This window comes from Odontesthes bonariensis, chromosome 3 (assembly GCF_027942865.1).
Source record: "Odontesthes bonariensis isolate fOdoBon6 chromosome 3, fOdoBon6.hap1, whole genome shotgun sequence".
Taxonomy (NCBI): domain Eukaryota; kingdom Metazoa; phylum Chordata; class Actinopteri; order Atheriniformes; family Atherinopsidae; genus Odontesthes; species Odontesthes bonariensis.
In genome coordinates, this window is record NC_134508.1 from 24,443,976 (window position 1) to 24,462,691 (window position 18,716).

The following is an 18,716-nucleotide window of genomic DNA, read 5'->3' on the forward strand; positions in this document are numbered from 1 at the left end:
CTTTATAGGGCAGATTAAGCCTTCAAGCAGTTTCAAGGATAGAGTTGTAGTGTCCAGGGAGGATGGATTCAATCTTTACAGACTCTGGCAGTAGAAAATCAGCCAGAATCTATTATAAAGTAAAAACACCAGCTTAAGTGTAAATAGTGAATAGCTGGGATAGTATATCTGGATTTGCTGCTTTCTCATCTGCTTTTGAATCTTTGGCTCTCTAACCCACTCTCAAGAGATGAATCACTACTCGTCGGCAACCTTTCTGTGTTTACCAGGTGGTGATCATGGAAGTGCAGGGGCTGAAATCTCTGGCTCCGAATAGGATTGTTTACTGCACCATGGAGGTGGAGGGAGGCGAGAAACTCCAGACCGACCAAGCAGAGGCATCCAAGCCAACGTAAGTGTGCACACAGGCACATTTTTTTTTTCTTCACATCTTTCTAAACATTGTTGTTCGTAAAGTCATGATCTGCCACATTTTAAATCAAACACAGCTTCCACATGTTTGTCGGACTGAAAACAAGCCGCCCTTTAAAGGACAAGACCGTTTTTTTGACATTGGGCCCTTGATTTCACATTATAACATGATGTTCTACTCACCCCTGCTTGTTGTTGGTAATTTGGAGCTGTTCCGAAGATATTCGAGAGGCGTCTGGCTGCTCTCTTGAGATATTCGGCCATGAAACGGTTTCCTATGGGCAACGTTATACAGGCACAAACTATGCTGTTTATAATTTATTAATTACTGTACACTAGCACTGATAACGTGGAGGTGCGTCGCTTACTTCAAAAAATCCAAACTGTGCGGTTAGTGTTTTCTCTGTTGCTGGGAAGTTACTTCCGGTGCTCCAGCGGCTGCTCGCACTTGCCTCATTTCTTCTCAAAAGCACTTTTTATGTGAATGACTAAATTTAAAGAAACTGGGTGTGTGCAGTTCACCAGGCTGTTCTCCAAGCACACACACACACTCCAACTCATTCTCTGCCGTTATCCAACCTCAATGGAGTGGGTGGTAGTGGGGAACGCGGTCGCAGTGCCCGTAGAGGTGTTGGTCGAGGAATCAGGGGTGGGAGAAGTGAGTCTGGTATCTTTAGCATGCGCTCTCTCCATCCAGCCCCCGGTGCCGCGGCGCGCCTATCCGCCAGCGCAATGATCCTGACATTTTACCACTTGTTTTATTATTGTATTCCTCATTCCTGATCATTATGAATAAGGTTGAACAGGTTAAAAAAAAAAAAAATCAATTCAATGTCTTCCACTTCTTGCATGTGTTTTCCTACCCTATGGTAGCCTAATGATGACAGTATTTTACCACTTTCTCCTGTTTTATTGTTGGTTTCCTCCTTATGAATGATGGTAAAAGACAGAAAAATGAAAATAAGTTCAAACATCAAGTCAATATCCACCATTTCCTGAAAAAATATAGGCAACTTTTCGCATGTGTTTTCCTACTATATGGTAATGATGATATAGTAATATTTTACTACATTATTCTGTTTTATTGTTGCTTTCCTGTTCCCTGATCATTATAGATGATGATAAATAGACAAAAAGAAAAAAAAAGTTTTAAAAAAACAAGTTCATAATCACTCAATTCCAATATTTCCTGAACATAATGAGATTCAAAATGGCTGCCACCTGATGACGTCATAATATGCAAATTAGATCAATAATTTCATACCCCACATAAACTATGGATCATGGGCAACATTTTTCTAATGTACAGTAGGCATCTATCTTTAACCCCCTTTCAGCCACCAGCTTTTGAAATATTAATGTCAAAATCCAGTATTTTCAAAAAACAATCTTGGCGCCTAAAGGGTTAAGTGCCTTGAGATGACATTTGTTGTAATTTGGCGCTATATAAATAATACTGAATTGAATTGAATTAAATAGAAATATAAACATATATGAGAGAAATATAGGCAGGATTAGAGTTAACACATTTTAACATTCATGGGTCCAAGTCCCTTTCATGTCAAGTGGTTGCTGCCCTAAACAAAACAACAGACTTGGGACACGTTGCCATCTTATGGTTTCTAACCATGGATTGTTACACTTGAAGGTTTTGGAGCTGTGGACAAGCATACAAATACATGTTTTCTGGTCAGACTCAGATCGAGTATGACATAAATCATTGATAGCACTGAAATATTATTGTACAGTCCAAGATAAGTATAGAGTCAGAAGATAAACAGAAGAAATAATAATGTTATATGGATTTTGTATGTTATTATTATTATAGTTTATTTTTTGCCAAAATCAAAATAAACAGTTTCATAGGCCTATTAGGTCGAGGTGAAACAGCAAAACAACGATGAAGACAGACATCATTAGTAGTCCTGCATGGAATCACACTCAAGCAGAAGATAATAAGGTATATTTGCAAAATATATTTTACAGACGAAAAGCAAAACCTTTTTTCTATTCACCAGGAAATTGGTCCTTGTGATGATAGTCTACAACATTAGATCCTTAATTCTAACACACTAATGTCACGAGGTGTAATAATGAAGAAAAGATCTGCGTCACAGATTTATATCCGTGTCTTGGACATGTTTGTGGTTGTTAGCTTTTCGTGAAACAGTTGATTTTTTTTAACCTATTTTGGGATGAAATAGTTATTTAAATGACGCAGAGGATTGTTTATATCATAAATTGCTCTCTATCACTAAATCATAACAAGGGTTTGCAAGCCACACAGGTTAAAAACCAATGGTTTGATATTAAAGGGGACCTATTATGCTCTTCGGTATTTTATTCTTAGATATCACAAAAGTAGCGTTGGGGGTTAACGGTAACTTGGCACGCAGTTCGTCTACTTTCTTAAATTCCTTTTTCGTCCCCGTCTCTTTAAGGCCCAGGTTTTGAAGAAACCTTTGCCTGTCTTTGTCAGTGTGAAGGTTCTGAAATTACAGGGGCAACCTCGAAGTCATTCATGCATGCTCAAACTCAAATCTAATTCAAAGTGAGACTTAGAACAAACTTGAATATATAAATATGAATGGACAGCATTAACACCCAGAGAAATGATGACTCCAGCCTTTTTTACGTGGAATTTGTATGTTCTCCCCAAGGCTGTGTGGGTTTTCACCGGGTACTCTGGTTTTCTCCAACAGTGCAAAAACATACATTTTAGGCAGCTGTGATAGATTCAAGCCCCCGGAGAAGGAAGAATTGTCTCAAGAGAATGTATGAATGAAATATCCTCTTAAGGTGACATAATGGTAGATTCAAACTTTGAAATCACAAGCTTTATATAAAATGAACCTATGAAAGTCCCAATGAAAGTTAATGAAGACTATAGTTTGTGTTTGAGGGCTTGGTTTACCTGCAGCAAATTTACCTCATTATCATGTTAAACTTTGTCCTGTTTAATATAAGCCCTCAGCATTGTAACAAATATGATAGAAAATAGCGAAGAACATAATAGATCTCCCTTATACAAAGCATTGTATTGCATAAGCGTCTAATATATTTTCATGGGAAATCTTAATCTGACAAGCAAATATAGTTGTCAAAAAACACAGTGGAGTAAATAAAATAAAAGACTTCCCATCGAAATGGTCAAGAAAAGTTCAAATAAATTCCCTTTACTTGAAAACTAAAAAAAAGTGCCATATTGCATCATTGTTGCCACCATAAACTGCGAGGTGATAGAAAGCATAATGAACATGTGTAGTTTATATGTAATGGGAAGAAAAAATACACTCACACACATACAAAAACCTAACAATTTCAGAACCCACAGACAACACCTTGTGGTTACTTGAAGGACTATAGAAATGGTAGGAAATGTACCATGGGAACTGATACCCCTCTCTTGTCTGTACACTGAACATAAGAATGGAGCCAGAAAAGCTTAGCTTAGCATAGAAGACTGGAAACAAGAGAATCGGCCTCAGGCAGGGGTGAGGCCAATAACTTCCTTAAAATAGTTACAGTACATGAAAGCTTGTGAGAGTTTATCTTTTTGTTTTATTTTTTTTTGGATGAAAAGAAAGTAAATACAAGACATTTAACTCCCTGAAGTTTCTATGCTAAGGGTCATCTTTTGCCACCTCACCTGAACCTCTTAGTTCACGTTATGGATGGTGTTTTGACAGTTTCTGTTAAGTTCATGGGACCTCACAAAATGCTAAAGTTGCCTTCTTCTACATTTTCAGTTTCTGTTGATGATGCATGAGGAGGATTTTTCTTCTTAATGTTCATTGTTGAGGTGTGTTAGGAGCACTGTCAGCATTGTTGCACCCATTGTAAAACTCTGGGCTGATCCCACTGTAAGAGATTGTAATTAGACCAATACTGATTGTTTCAATAACTTTGTCTCCCTTTAATGCCAGGGAAAAAGATGAAATGTGCATTGCAGAAAAATAAATGTACAGTTTTAAAATATCAAATCATTGCGAACTTGATTTGTAATGTGCTTTTTTTAGTGCTCACAAGTAAATACATCTTGTAGTTTCAGGACGAGGTTAAAGCAACACACTTGGGTCACACCAGATAAATATAGGCCACTTGTTTGCCAGTAGACTGATTGCAGTTCAGAAGCTGAAAATAAAATCTCTGAATGTAATGTATTACAGCCCCTGAGATATTTTCAAGTTAATCATAAATGATCCTACTTAAAAAAAATGTACAGCAAAAACTTTAAAAAACTGAAGATATATTCAGATAAAAATATTTCACAGGCATTTTATATTTAGTTTAGAATTGTGTTATTAGCACAAAAAAAAAAAATCAATGTTTGTTTGTCAGAGAGTGAAAACAAATGGAGATTTGAACAAAAATATTTTCTTTTACATGTGGATTTAGAATATTTTGATCTATGCAGATGGCGACATTTTAAATGTTTTGGATTCTGATATGTTAGTTTGTGTGGCTGTCATCTGGGCATACATTTATATTTAATAATGACACTACCTGCTTGGTTAAAGGGAAAATAAATGAATAAACATTCGGCTAAAATTGTTGAATTGCAAATTATCTGTTGGTTTTAGTGGATGATTGAGCAGAAATTCTAATCAAATCCATTGCATTTGTAAAGCTTTAGTCCCATGAACGTAATAAATAAATTAAATGAACTGGGAGAGTTGAAGTTGGGATTCGTCAACTTCTATGCTGAGCTAACAAGCTGCTGATTCTGGCGTCATGTTTGAGGGACGACATGAAAGTGGTATCAAGTCTCAGCTAGCGCATTTTCTGAAATATCAAATGGAATTTCACAGTACACACACACACATGTAAAAGAAATCCTGTGGTATTTCCATTCAAAAAGCGACTTCCCTCCTCGCTTGTCTTTTCATCCTCATGCCCTGTCATCTACAATCAGGAGGCTTTGTTAACCTTTTTGCTCTCCCTCATGCTGTCTATAGGCATTTGCATGGTGGACAGATCTGATGGTGGAGCATGCAGAAAACTTCCTGGCCCTCTACGCCATCGACATGGATGCTGCTCTAGAGATCCAGTCCCCTGAGAGCTGGGACAGCTTCCCACTTTTCCAGCTGCTTAATGATTTCCTCCGGGCAGACTGTAAGCTTGATCGCTTGTTCCATGTTTATGTTTGGATATTTTCACCCAAAAACTATTATGCTAATTTTTGTGCTTTGATGCCTCTTTTCATCCGTAGATCATCTGTGCAATGGAAAGTTCCACAAACACCTTCAGGATCTGTATGCTCCTCTGGTTGTTAGATATGTGGATCTGATGGAGTCCTCCATCGCACAGTCAATTCACAAGGGCTTTGACAGAGAGTCCTGGGAGCCTGTAAAGTAAGGAATCTCTGTCTTTATAGCAAGGCTGTAGGATGCTTGGAGTTGCAAGGCTTTTCTATTCAGATGACAAACGGAGTGTGTGGAGGATGAAAAATCTGGAAGAGCAGCATCCATTCCAAGTGAACAGAAACTGCACTGCTGAAAGTTACCAATGATCTCCTCTTAGCCTCTGATAGCGGACTTGTGTCTGTGCTTGTCCTGTTGGATCTCAGTGCCGCATTTGATACGGTCGATCACAGTATCTTATTACACAGACTTGAACATGTTATTGGGATTAAAGGAACTGCATTAGGCTGGTTTAAGTCATATTTATCTGATAGATTTCAGTTTGTTCTTGTAAATGAAGAATCTTCCTCACACACCAGAGTAAGTCATGGAGTTCCCCAGGGTTCTGTGCTTGGACCGATTCTTTTTACTTTATACATGCTTCCATTAGGTAACATTATTAGACAGCATGGCATAAATTTCCATTGCTATGCTGATGATACTCAGCTGTACTTATCTATAAAACCAGATGAACCCAATAGGTTGGTCAGACTACAAGCATGTCTTAAAGACATAAAGACCTGGATGACTCAGAACTGTCTGCTGCTAAATTCAGACAAAACTGAAGTCGTTATCTTTGGACCTGAGCGTTTCAGGGAGATATTGTCTAGCTATATAGTTACTCTAGATGGTATTTCCTTGGCTTCTAGTTCTACAGTGAGGAACCTTGGAGTTATTTTTGACCAGAACTTATCATTTGACTCGCATATAAAACAGGTTTCTAGGACTGCCTTCTTTCACCTTCGTAATATTGTTAAAATCAGGAACATCTTGTCTCAGAGTGATGCAGAAAAACTAATTCATGCATTTGTTACTTCAAGATTGGACTACTGTAATTCTTTATTATTGGGCTGTCCCACATATTCTCTGAAAAGCCTCCAGCTGATCCAAAATGCTGCAGCCAGAGTTCTGATGAGAACTAACAGGAGAGATCATATTTCTCCAGTTGTGTAAAGGGTGTCTGCTTCTCCAGGAAGCAGACACCCTTTCCACTTTTAAAACCAGGCTTAAAACTTTCCTTTTTGATAAAGCTTATAGTTAGGGATGGCTCAGGTGATCCTGAAACATCCCATAGTTAAGCTGCTATAGGCCTAGACTGTTGGGGGGCCTCATCTGTCACACCTTTCCTCACTTTACTCTCTTTATGTATATGTGACATTATTGTGGTCATTAACTCGTGTTTCCCTGTTCTAACAGATATCCTTTGAATGGTGTTACAGTGCCGCCGCCGCCGCGGCCCCCTCCCCCCCTCCCCCCTTTCTGTCTTCTCAAACCCCAGCTGGTCGAGGCGGATGGCCACCCTTCCTGAGTCTGGTTCTGCCAGAGGTTTCTTCCTGTTAAAAGGGAGTCGTTTCTCTCCACAGTCGCCTCAGGCACGCTCAGGCCGGGAGATTGGACCGAAAAACAAAATGTTTTCAGTGCAATCTGTTGGTTTTCTTAGCTAGGAAATTGTTTTTGAATTGGCTCTATATGAACGAATTGGATTATTTTATGAATTATGATTATTATTAATTAATTGAATTCCAATTGGCTTGAATTGGACTTAGTATCTAAGTGCCTTGAGATGACATTTGTTGTATTTGGCGCTATATAAATAAAAATGAATTGAATTGAATTGAATAATGTGTGTCTTTGACGATTACTGTCTTGTTTATGTGTGCTACTGTACATTCCTGTCTTCACCTGTTTTAGATTTTACTTTTATGATGAGTGTTACATGGCTTTCTGCAGCTTCCACACCACTGTTATGGATTATTTTTTTTTTCTTTTTGTCTGTCTTTTCTGCAGGAGTTTAACAAGTAATCTGCCCAATGTGAATCTACCAAATGTGAATCTCCAAATTCCCAAAGTACCAAATCTGCCAGTGCCAGTAGCAGGACTATCAGTTAACCTTCCACAAATGCCTAGCTTTTCTACCCCGTCATGGATGGCTGCTATTTATGACTCTGAGTGTGTATTCAACTAGTTTACTTTAGATTTACTGAGCAAGTAGAGAGTAACTTGGTATGAAGATGCTTTTGGGTAAAGATTAAAAAAAATTTAAAGAAGTATAGTGTGTACGGCCTTTTAATTGCAAATAAAGTTGATTTTGACCGGGTTTTCTCTAGTGTTAATACTTTACACTGATGTTCATGTTCATGCCAAGGTCACTCTGAGATATTTTAGAGTAGATGCAGTACTGCTTTCTAAAATGAGAGGCTGAAACATTCTCATTTGTCTCAACATGCATGCTGTTGAGCTGAGGTCTGGAGATACAGGAACAAAAAAAAAAAAAAAAGTGTACATCTATGTATACAGCAAGGATTTGCAAGTCGAGATCTCCATTCTATGTTCTAAAGTTGACATCCGCAGACATTTGCTTTAGTTACTGTTACAACCTGTTTAATGGGCCGCAACATGAAATTAAGACTTTTATCGACTTAAAAAAGTTACAAAGGTTAAAGGCAGGGGTATACATCACAAAAATGAGTATGATGAGCCCCAACAGCAAGAGCCATGAACCCCTGTCAGCCTCACCCAATATGTTTTTTCATCCACATCTTTAGAGATGGGGCCAGTTAAGACAGGTCGTAACAGATATGGGGGCTTGTCCGGGATGCAGAAGGGGATAACAGTGATGCTTAGCAACTTGGCCATAGGTTCATCCCTGACCTTTCCCACCTGCTAGTAGTCTGATTGGGAGGGAGGACAGTGTCATTCACTGGAGATGATAAAGTGGGGAACTTTGGAGGAAAGAGTTCAAACTTCTCTGTTTTATCAAATCTCCCTCCCGCCTCCTCATCTTTCCCAATCATGTTTCCCAATCAGCTCTACTCAGGATGATAAAGAAAAGGTCTGCATGATTTTTTTTGGCAAATCTTTGAGGGGCCCCACCAGCCTAGGGACATGGATGTTGAGAGAGGGCCTGTGATACATGAAGTTAGTTTTTGTTTTTGCTCTTTGACACTGATCAGAGAAGCCCTTTTTTTCCTTTTTTTTTACATGCCCTCCCTCACATCTCCATTCCCTTCACCTTTGTCTTGACACAGTGTGAGCTGCTGCTGTTTCTGCAGTGACTTTACCTGCATGTGGCCACTTCACATACCAGTCAATAATCATGCTCTGCAGTATGGTTATTGATTTGTTACAGTAGACCCTACCCGCTCCTTTTCACCCATACACTGACTGTCCAGACAGATAAGAGTAAATAGGAAGTGAAAAAAAACATTTGGACAGAGCAATCAGTGTATGGTGAGAGTAAAATCTTACTGTGTTTGGGTGTAGAGGAACTGCATTATCCTCTGCACTTGCCACAACAAGCCCCACCCCCCCTCAGAGTTTGAGGCTTCTTCAGTAAGTTGACCTTTTTTTTTTAACTGTGTGTGTGTATGTGTTTGGATCGATGGCAGTAATGGTTTTGGGACATCAGAGGACCTCTTCTGGAAGCTGGACGCCCTTCAGACTTTCATCAGAGACCTTCACTGGCCTGAGGAGGAGTTTGCCAAACAGCTTGAGAGTCGCATCCAGCTCATGTCAAGCAACATGATCGAGAACTGTGTCAAGCGGTATGTAGCCAAGTGTGAAGCAGAACACAGAATTAATATTATACTTGCATATTTTAAATTTTAGTGTGTATAATTTCTTTCTCTGACCTTTCAGCACCAGGATGGCATTTGAGTCCAAGCTGACAAAGAGCAGTAAGTCCACAGATTTCCGTGTCTCTCCATCACTATGCACCATGTTCAATGTGATGGTCGATGCCAAGGACCAATCAGCTAAATTGTGCGCCATGGAGATGGGACAAGAGGTAAAAGCATCATCTGAGACAATGTTTTATGATGTTACTTGGAGTTTAGAATCTGCTCACATGAATAGTTTTGATGAAATGTCTGCTTTATTTCTTGTAGAAACAGTTCCACTCCAAAATAGATGAACTGATTGAGGAGAGTGTGAAGGACATGATCCAGCTTCTGATTGCAAAGGTGGGACGGTATCTCAGCTGTTGCATTACTACACTGTCAAAAGCAAAACTGATACAAACCATAGGGTGATGTTTCCTCTGTTTTCCTTATTTCTTAGTTTGTTGTCATTCTGGAGGGAGTGTTGGCTAAGATTTCCAGATACGATGAAGGAACTCTCTTCTCCTCCTTCCTCTCTTTCACGGTGAGATTCTTCAGTTCCCCAGACATATATTCTGAAAAACAGTTGGGTACCTCCAACTGGTGATTAGCCTAATTTTGATTCGCAAGACAAAATAAGCACATTGATTCGTGCCCACAAGATTTTAAATCCATCTTGTTCACATGAGATTCTCTCAGCTCTGAGGTTTAAAGCCAAACACACAACAAAATCAAACACAAAAAAACATTTCAAATATAATGAATTCACAAAAACATTACATTTCGAAAAAGATGACTAAATCTGAAGGTTTTGGGGTTTTTTGTTTGTTTTTTGGTTCTACTTCCAAAAATGAATTTGTGTTTTCTGAAATTAATTTCTGTTTTGTGGAATCATGTTTCTTTATTTCTGTTTCAAATATTTTTTGCCTTTATTTGATCAAACAATCCCTGTCTTTCACAAGGGAGTCCAGGGGCCAGTACTATGAAGCAGGATATGTGGTTTATGGAGATAACTTCAGCTTCACCTCTGGATTTTCAGCGTCACAAAGCTGGGGTCCGTTTCACAAAGCAGGTTCAACCAACTCTGAGTCTATTCCTGATCTCTGAGTTGATCTACTCTGAGGTTCCAGAAACGCTGATTTGAGTGAGTTTAATCAACTCTGAGTAGGTTCACCTTGAGTTTTGCGTGTGCACCACAACTTTAAAAAGCCAGCATCAATGGAGCCCCGATTCGACGAGTCACCATGGCAACGGGGAAGAGGAGGGGCTACGTTTTTCACCAACCTCGAATTGGAAATCTTAATGCGCTCATACGGCGAGTTTCAATACGTTTTTAGAAATAAGTGCAACATCGTTGCAGCAGCAAAAGTGTACATTTAAATGTAGTCCTTTGCAATCACAATAATATTACAGGGAAACTGCTTGAATGGTAGCCCATTCATTTATTTCATTTAGGTGCAATCTCGCGGGGGAGAAGCGCACTTGGCAGCAGTTTAAGATGAAATATAAAAACATTGTTCAAACAGGTGAGACCTCAGCATGGAGGCTCATTTTGATCATGTTTTACACTGTAAAATAAATATTAAGTGGCTATTTGACTGTGCAGTTATTTTATTCCCAACATAAGGCTGTTTTCACACACATAAACTATGTCTTCTCATCTATATCATGTTCTGTTAAATAATTAAGCCCTTTTAAACTAACACAGACTTCTGAGCCAACAGAAAGAAGGCAGATGCCCGTAAAACGGGTGGTGGTCCAGCACCGCCACCTCTAACGGAGGGAATCCACCCCCAAGAGACAAGTGTCTTTATAAAATATAATAGGCCTATATGTATTTTTTAAGCCTATTCATACAAATATTTATTTGTCTTTTATGTCTTTTTTTTCTTTTGTCCCAACACAATTCTTATGGTGCCGCTCAAAAAGATAATTGTCTGTAAATGCAAAAATCTATGTGCGGTCTGATAACCATCTCCGACGAATATTTATTTCTCTGCGCAGTAATGCTGCACCTTCATCCACGGGATCGTTGTCAAAAGGACATGTTACTGAAAAAAGTCACCTCCTTCTGTGCCTAAAGGACTTCTAGAAGTAGAAGAACTCGCTCTGCTGACTGAATGAATGAGGAAATCAAATGGCGTGTGTGGCTGAAAGAGGGCGGAGACAGAGATAAACTCGAGGTTTCTTGAATAAAACCTGGTCCCGACCAGGTTAGGTTCAGAGAGTCTGTTACTACGGTAACTGACCGAGAGGTTAAGTTACCTCTCTTTGTGAAACAGGCTAGAGTTACCCCTCTTTCTCGGGGTTGAGTTACCTCCCTTTGTGAAACGGAAAACTCAGTTTCCCTCATTTCAGGGTTAACCAACTCAGAGTTTTCACTAAACCTGCTACGTGAAACGGACCTCAGATCATAAGTGGATGCTTTTTTGACCCAATCTGGAAACCCTAACCTGTCATCAGTGAATCTGCTGATTGTAATATCTTCCAGAAAAGTGTTACTTGTATATTGTTTTTTTGCCTCTCCTCCAACTTTTTGTGCGTGTGCAGCTAACATAAAATTTTAGATTTGTTAATAGTTTCTTAATACAATGATGAAAACACTGAAAACTATTAAAAAAATGTTGGTGTCTGTTAAAAAAAGTTAACCACATACATATGTGTGCATTTTTTAGAAAACTCCTAAACTTTTCAGAAAATGGGGTTTGTATTTGTTTTTCCTTCAAGGTAGATTCATTGGAGATGAATCATAAATTAATAGTCACATGTTTCTCTTTCATGATCCTGAAGCAGGTCCCGAGGCAACATTCTCCTGGAATCAAACGAATAAATTCCTCCGAAATATTCCCATACACGGCCACAAGACTTTTATGATGGGGGATCAGGTTGAGCAAATAGAGTGGCGCAGAGTTTTTCTTACAAATGGAAAGGCTGTAAGAATAGGGCAACAGGGTTAATCTCATCAATCCGTCCATTTTTTTTGGTCCTGTTTTATCAACGACAAAATCTCTGACAAACTTAGTGTTAAGGTCAAAGTTGAATTAAAGTTGTTTAAAGTCATAACAGAGTTATTCTATCCTACAAGGGACAGAGTAATGTGAAGAAGAGGTTCCTTTTACCAGAACTACAATATCAGTCAGTCAGCTTTGATGGACTAATGCTCTGTCAGTGACCAAGTGACGAGTAACAAGTTGAACATACAGGAACGATGTTGGGGAGCAGGTGATGAGACTAACTTCTTACCACTACTGGCCGTATTTCTAAAATACCACTCATAATATTTTATAATAGTTATAATAATAGTTTTATAAATGCAGCAGGACTGGTCTACATGTCTAATCTCAGCCCATCACTTGCAGTAAAGCTTGACTCACTAATCTTGAATTTTTTTTTTTCTTCAACAGTTTCAGACCACGTATGTGCAAATGTTGCAAATAAGCAAATTGAGAAAAAAAGTAAATGAACTTATTAATAAGTTTATTCAAATATTTGCACCAGAGCAATGTATTTGTTTAGAATGTTTGCTTTTTGCAAACACAATCAGAGTGGCCTGAGGTGTTACACTAAACAAGGGAAATAGCTGCTCTCACTGCAGCGTAGCCAGTAACCTTTGCCCTACATTATACAGCAACAAGCGCCAAGCCAGTGTGCAGCTCTTAACTGGATTTGTTTCCTTTTTTAGAAAATTAAACAACTGAAGAGTCAACTTGAAAAGTATAGAAAGAACACATCGATAGAAAAAAAAACCCTCCATGACAATAAGGAAAGAGGAAGAGTACCTGAGAGAGATGCCTCACGACAGTAGTCTTTGGTTGTTTTACGCATCCATTCCAAGTGAATTTATCTGGTGCCTTTAGAGTGAAATACAAATCTAGATCCTCTAGTCTCACCAGGACATGTGTTAATGCCAGCTCTGATCACGAACGAGTCCATGAGTGGAGGTTTGAGAGAGCTGAGCGGTGTGACAATGAGGGGAGAACGAAAGAGCAAGGGCAGAGGGAGGAGGGGGTGGGGTTTTTCTAAACGATCAACTTAAGGCGGGACTGTTCTACCAGACCACATGGTCTCAGAGTAAAGAAGGAGGGGATCTGCACATTAGTCATGCTTGCTGAGTGACTGTAAATGCGCCTCTGTACAGTAGATTGTGAATACATTCATCACTCTGCGTCCGCTCTGAATGAATCCCAGTGACTTTAAAGATAATTTGACTTTCCCCTCAGCATCACCACAAGATTACCAAAGGGAACATCAAGGGAAGTGAATCCCTCAAGTTTCAAAACGTAGCAGACAAGACAAACGGTGCCAGTTAATATTGGGACACACGTACTAATTCCAAATGAATGGGTAGGAGCGTCCAAACTAGACTGTTATTTGATTTTTTTTCTCCTCTGTGAGTGTCATGATGTGGCGCATTTTCTATGCAAAGCCATCACTGGGTGACCTTCAAATCAGACTTTCTCCGTGCATTTTCAGCTTTACAGATCTAATCAAATCCAAATTACTGACCCAACTGCTGAAGAGTTCAGGTAGTCCTGCAAGCATTTCAGGTTTAATTGTTGTGGCGATCAAAGTGTAATCCACCTGGAAGGTAAGTAACACGGACCAGAATTTCCTAGACACGTGAGGGAGAAATGGTAGAGTAATGAACTGGACACCAAATAAGCAAGAGGGAACACGCAGAGGTAGTTTTAGCAATATTTGAATGTATTAACAGACATCATAAAACACTGTTACAATTTCGGCCGGCCTTTAATCACACTTTAAATGTCTCTGAATCGGGTGCACCCTTAAAATAAAATAAAATAAAATGTCTCTTTTCCAAGAGTAGAAAATAGTGTTCCTTTATTGTTTGAGTCGTTCTTAGTGTCTTTCAAACCGATAGGACGTTGGTTGACAAAGAGATGTCCTATTTAATCCAAGTGGTCTCACGGGTTGGCTCGCCACTCTCCCTCGTCAGGAAGAGAATCTCACTCCAAAATCCAAGGGTGTCCAAAAAACCCAGCCGGGCAAAGAAAGGAATAAACAAAGGTAGGGTTCCCAGGGTCGCTTGTGGTGGTTACCGGACGCTCAGGTGCCAGCTCCAACAGCTCCTCTTGCTGGATATGTGTTTTTTCCGAACTTTTTTATCATTCCAGACATCCGTGTCTCTGCTCTCTTCATGCCACCGCGCTCTGCGTGCGTATCTCTGTGCATCCCACTAAGTTGCGCCGAGAAGGCGGGCACGAGCTGGCTTTCTCCTATCGCAATCCGGCTGCTCCGCTGCTTACTTATGGAACAACAGGTAGGTTCTTTTTTTTTTTCTGTCTCAGATTGCACAACTAACAGATTTCTCTTTTTTTTCCAACAGGTTACAAAAGTATAAAAGAACAAAAACATGTGAGCATATTCCTATAAACCTTCAGTAATTGTTTTTCTACTATGTTGCTCATCTTTATATTCTACATACTTCTCTTGAAATGGATTCATAATAAGTACAATAAAAATAATGTGTAGACAAGGCCATCCTGGGCACCTGATAGCATAATAGGGTGCATGACATGGAAAAGATAAGAAACTTTGTTGCTATAAAGTTAATGGACAACATTTCTTGCTACATAATGTTGAAGACTTTGTGTAATTTGAAAACATGGTTTTCAGCTGCAGGGGATTTTCAGTTGACAACCTTGTTTTCAGCTGACCAGCAGGGCTGTGACCGTGCTGACCAGACTTCAGAGGGAAGTCCATTCTTGCGCTGTTGGTGCCAGATCAGAAAAGTGACACTCTGTCCTCAAAGTCATGGGGTGGCCAGTCAGGAGGAATAATAGTGCAATAGTCACACCACAGTTTTTTGCACCAGAGTCTCTGAGTAACCATCTGCTTCAACAATGAGTCAATGTAATGAACAGAGAGGCTGTAGTGATTTCTAAAGGTCGTTTTTTTAGGGTATATTGCTGAAGTGCAAGGGCTCAACAGAGAGATTCTTTCTCTGATCAGTCAGTGCTTGACAGTTGTGATGAACCCAGGCTTCATTTTGAAAAACTGATCCATCTGCATGATTTTCTTCCTCTAACAGACTCACTCTGCACTTAAGGAAGTTCTTCCTGCTATTGTTAAACTGCTCACCTCAGTGTGACAAATGGCCATTTTGCAGTATATATCCAAACATTATCATTAAATATTTATTGCACTCGCACAATCAGAACATTCACCTTCTTAATAGTAATAATACAAATTATAAGAATAAGAATCATATTAATAATAATCATAATACTAATCATAAAAATGATGTGCCAAAAATAACAAGTGCCTAACTACATGGTGATGAACTACATTGTTATTGGGGACGTGTTTGGGTGTCTTATAGGGTTCAGGACAAAATGAGATAAACTGAGGCAACATAACTAAACCATAAAGCAGGGTGCCTCTTGAGAGGAGCAGAGTGATTGGACTGCAGCTAAGACTTATGCAATCTGTCTGGAATCACACTGAGTGCCACAGGTGTTCCAGATCATGCCAATGAGCCAGTTGCAAGTAGAGACACAAGCTGCTTCTCAAAGCCAAGGAAGGATTCTGCACTGCTGCATTTCTACTATATACCCAATTGAAACTATATCTGTCTATTCCGGAAATATCTTTAAGGAAAACACAAGATTCAATTGAATATTAACGGGCATATAATGCACTATGGCTCTCAAGCATTTTGCATCCATCTTATTACCAATTCTCCTGTACATAATCTTTTATCTTTATTGTTTATGCTAAGGCTTGATTAAAGCCACCTACACTGTACGATTAGAGTGTTCTTAGAAGTTTAAGCCACACTGTATGATGACTCAACTCAACTCTACGACAGGAATCTGATGAACTTGGCTGAAACATCATGTTTGATGTTTGTAGGCTGTGTGATGATGATATCTGCTGAATCAACTGTGAAAAGCAACATGGATTGTAAGCGTCATGCTGACGTAAAGTAGGTTTTATGAACTACTGTACTGAAAAATTACTGCTGTTTTTACTTTGGTTTGTTTTACTGTGTTCACAGGTTTGGGTCTCTCTTAGCTGTAGATATAACTCCACTATTTCTTTGCATGCTGTATCATTCTTGGTGTGGTCATGGCCTGAGCTGGAGGACACATTGCACAGACAAGGCTTCTGCTGCTCCAGATCAATCACATTTGCTTCTTCGTTTGATTTTAAAAAATTAAAAAAAAATTTTTTTTTTTTTTTGTCCTCGCACAGTGGCTCCAGCTTTGACTTAACATATCACTCCGTGCTACGTTCCTATTGAATGGTTTGAAAGTAAAGGTTGAAGCAGCATTCAGACCAAATTACAAAAAGTTTATGAAAAGTCTGGGTGCAAGTCTTTGGTCTAAAGACGGCTGCCATTAAGCCACTCCTAAAGAAGAGAACTCTAGACGCCTCTATGATGAACAACTACAGACCTGTCTCTAACCTCTCTTTTATATCTAAGATTATTGAGAAAGTTGTATTTAACCAGCTCAACGACTTTCTGAATGAAAGTGGAAGTCTTGATAACTTTCAATCAGGCTTCAGACGTCATCACAGCACTGAAACAGCTCTGGTCAAAGTGTTAAACGACATCAGGTTGAATACTGATTCTGGTAATGTTTCAGTCCTGGTTCTGTTGGATCTCAGCGCTGCGTTTGATACTGTAGATCACAGAATCCTGTTACACAGGCTGAAAAACTGGGTTGGACTTTCTGGAGCGGTCCTTAACTGGTTCAGGTCCTATTTAGAAGGCCGGAGTTGTTTTGTTACAATTGGCAGCTATGAATCTGAGCGAGTGATCATGACTTGTGGAGTCCCCCAGGGGTCAATTCTTGGACCTCTTCTGTTTAACGTATATGCTCCCTTTGGGTCAGATATTGCAGAACTTTAACATCAATTATCACAGTTATGCAGACGATACACAACTTTATGTGTCTCTGTCACCAGACGACTGCAGTCCAGCAGACGTACTGTGTCAGTGTCTGGAGGAAGTAAACACCTGGATGAGAGAGAATTTTCTACAATTAAATGAAGACAAAACTGAGATCATTCTGTTTGGTAGCAAAGAGAAGAGGGTGAGCGTTGGTAAATATCTTGAGACTCGGGACCTTACAATCACTGACCAAGTTCGTAACCTCGGAGTGTTGATAGACTCAGATCTGACTTTCAGCAGCCACATCAAAGCTGTCACCAAGGCAGCTTTTTACCATCTCAGAAACATCAACAGAATTAAAGGTTTCCTCTCCCAAAAAGACCAGGAGAAACTCATCCATGCATTCATCTCCAGTAGACTCGATTACTGTAATGCTCTTTTAACTGGACTTCCCAAAAAGAGCATTAAACATCTGCAGCTCATCCAGAACGCTGCTCCTAGAGTTTTAACCAGGAAAAAAAGATCTGAACACATCACAGAGGTTTTAAAATCTTTACACTGGCTTCCAGTCAGTCACAGAATAGATTTTAAAAGCCTGCTGATGGTTTACAAATCCCAGAACGGTTTAGGCCCAAAATACATCTGTGATATATTCAGAGAATATAAACCTAGCAGAGCTCTTAGATCCAAGGACTCAGGTCAGCTGGTCCAGTCCAGAGTCCAGACTAAACATGGAGAAGTGGACAAGTGGTACAAACTACCAGTGGAGATTAAACTTTCACCAAATGTAGACCCTTTTAAATCCAGGTTAAAAACATTTCTTTTCTCATGTGTCTATGCATGAAATCTATACGATATCTTTTAATTTATCTGGACTGTTGCTTGTTTTTAAATTCATTTAAATAATTTTATTTGTTTCTCTTTATATTATTTTATGTATTTTTAATGCTTCTTCCACTCCCTGCTGCAATGCTTTTATTTTCTGTAAAGCACTTTGAATTGTTTTGTACATGAGCTTTGTACATGTGCTATACAAATAAATTTGATTTGATTTGATACATATTGTCCATGTAGGACAACTGTTTTATCCATGATCAAAGATGCCTTAATCATTCTTTCAGGTTGCTCATCTTTCATCTGGTAGGAGCAGGAATCTGACGCTGTGTACCGGACTGTAACGGTCTCACATCTCAGTCATCACGAGGGGGAAAAGTTGTTCATTGGCAATTTGATTTGTCATTGCTCTGCTTTGCGAGTACAGTTTGAGGAACTGAAAAGAACAAAAAGGTGTGCGTTTCTAGGCATTTGGCAGGAAAGAAATATTGGTAAGGAATAGGTAGATTGACACTCATAAAAACACACTCTCTTTACATTAACGACGAATCAATAAATTATAAATTGTACCTGTATAAATAAATTATATTTTCATTTCAGCAGGAATTT

At 39.2% G+C, this 18,716-nt stretch overlaps 2 protein-coding genes and 1 long non-coding RNA gene across 4 annotated transcripts in view; 2 read left to right on the plus strand and 1 right to left on the minus strand.

Annotated features, from left to right (window-relative positions):
• Positions 1 to 6,002, plus strand: part of LOC142377260 (calcium-dependent secretion activator 1-like) — a 52,249-nt gene extending 46,247 nt beyond the window's left edge. The window contains exons 6-8 of the mRNA XM_075461184.1: positions 270 to 391; positions 5,370 to 5,526; positions 5,624 to 6,002. Coding sequence (XP_075317299.1) covers positions 270 to 391; positions 5,370 to 5,394 — 147 coding nt within the window. The 3' untranslated portion in view covers positions 5,395 to 5,526; positions 5,624 to 6,002. The remainder of the gene's footprint in view (positions 1 to 269; positions 392 to 5,369; positions 5,527 to 5,623) is intronic.
• Positions 6,003 to 7,241: 1,239 nt separating this feature from the next.
• Positions 7,242 to 13,413, minus strand: LOC142377262 (uncharacterized). The gene is made up of 3 exons (XR_012769501.1): positions 13,192 to 13,413; positions 9,446 to 9,987; positions 7,242 to 9,346 (listed from the first exon to the last, which is right to left on the minus strand). It is a non-coding gene; the product is annotated as an uncharacterized LOC142377262 (long non-coding RNA).
• On the plus strand, positions 7,421 to 18,236 carry LOC142377261 (calcium-dependent secretion activator 1-like). 2 transcript variants are annotated; one of them, XM_075461186.1, is made up of 6 exons: positions 7,421 to 7,763; positions 9,203 to 9,358; positions 9,453 to 9,600; positions 9,701 to 9,775; positions 9,873 to 9,956; positions 10,375 to 18,236. In XM_075461186.1, exons 1-6 carry the CDS (start codon positions 7,531 to 7,533, stop codon positions 10,396 to 10,398), a joined length of 720 nt encoding a protein of 239 aa, XP_075317301.1. In that variant the 5' UTR covers positions 7,421 to 7,530; the 3' UTR covers positions 10,399 to 18,236. The 2 variants fall into 2 exon arrangements, with proteins under 2 accessions (XP_075317301.1, XP_075317300.1); XM_075461185.1 differs by lacking the exon at positions 10,375 to 18,236 and having other exon boundaries at positions 9,873 to 10,221.
• Positions 18,237 to 18,716: the final 480 nt, after the last annotated feature.

What these genes read in the sequence shown, in the direction of transcription:
- LOC142377261 (XM_075461185.1), top strand. Translation starts at nt 7,531, where the DNA reads ATGGCTTTCTGCAGCTTCCACACCACTGTTATGGATTATTTTTTTTTT. An exon ending in GCTGCTATTTATGACTCTGA is followed by an intron (nt 7,764 to 9,202) that starts GTGTGTATTCAA and finishes GATCGATGGCAG; the next exon opens with TAATGGTTTTGGGACATCAG. An exon ending in CCATGGAGATGGGACAAGAG is followed by an intron (nt 9,601 to 9,700) that starts GTAAAAGCATCA and finishes TATTTCTTGTAG; the next exon opens with AAACAGTTCCACTCCAAAAT.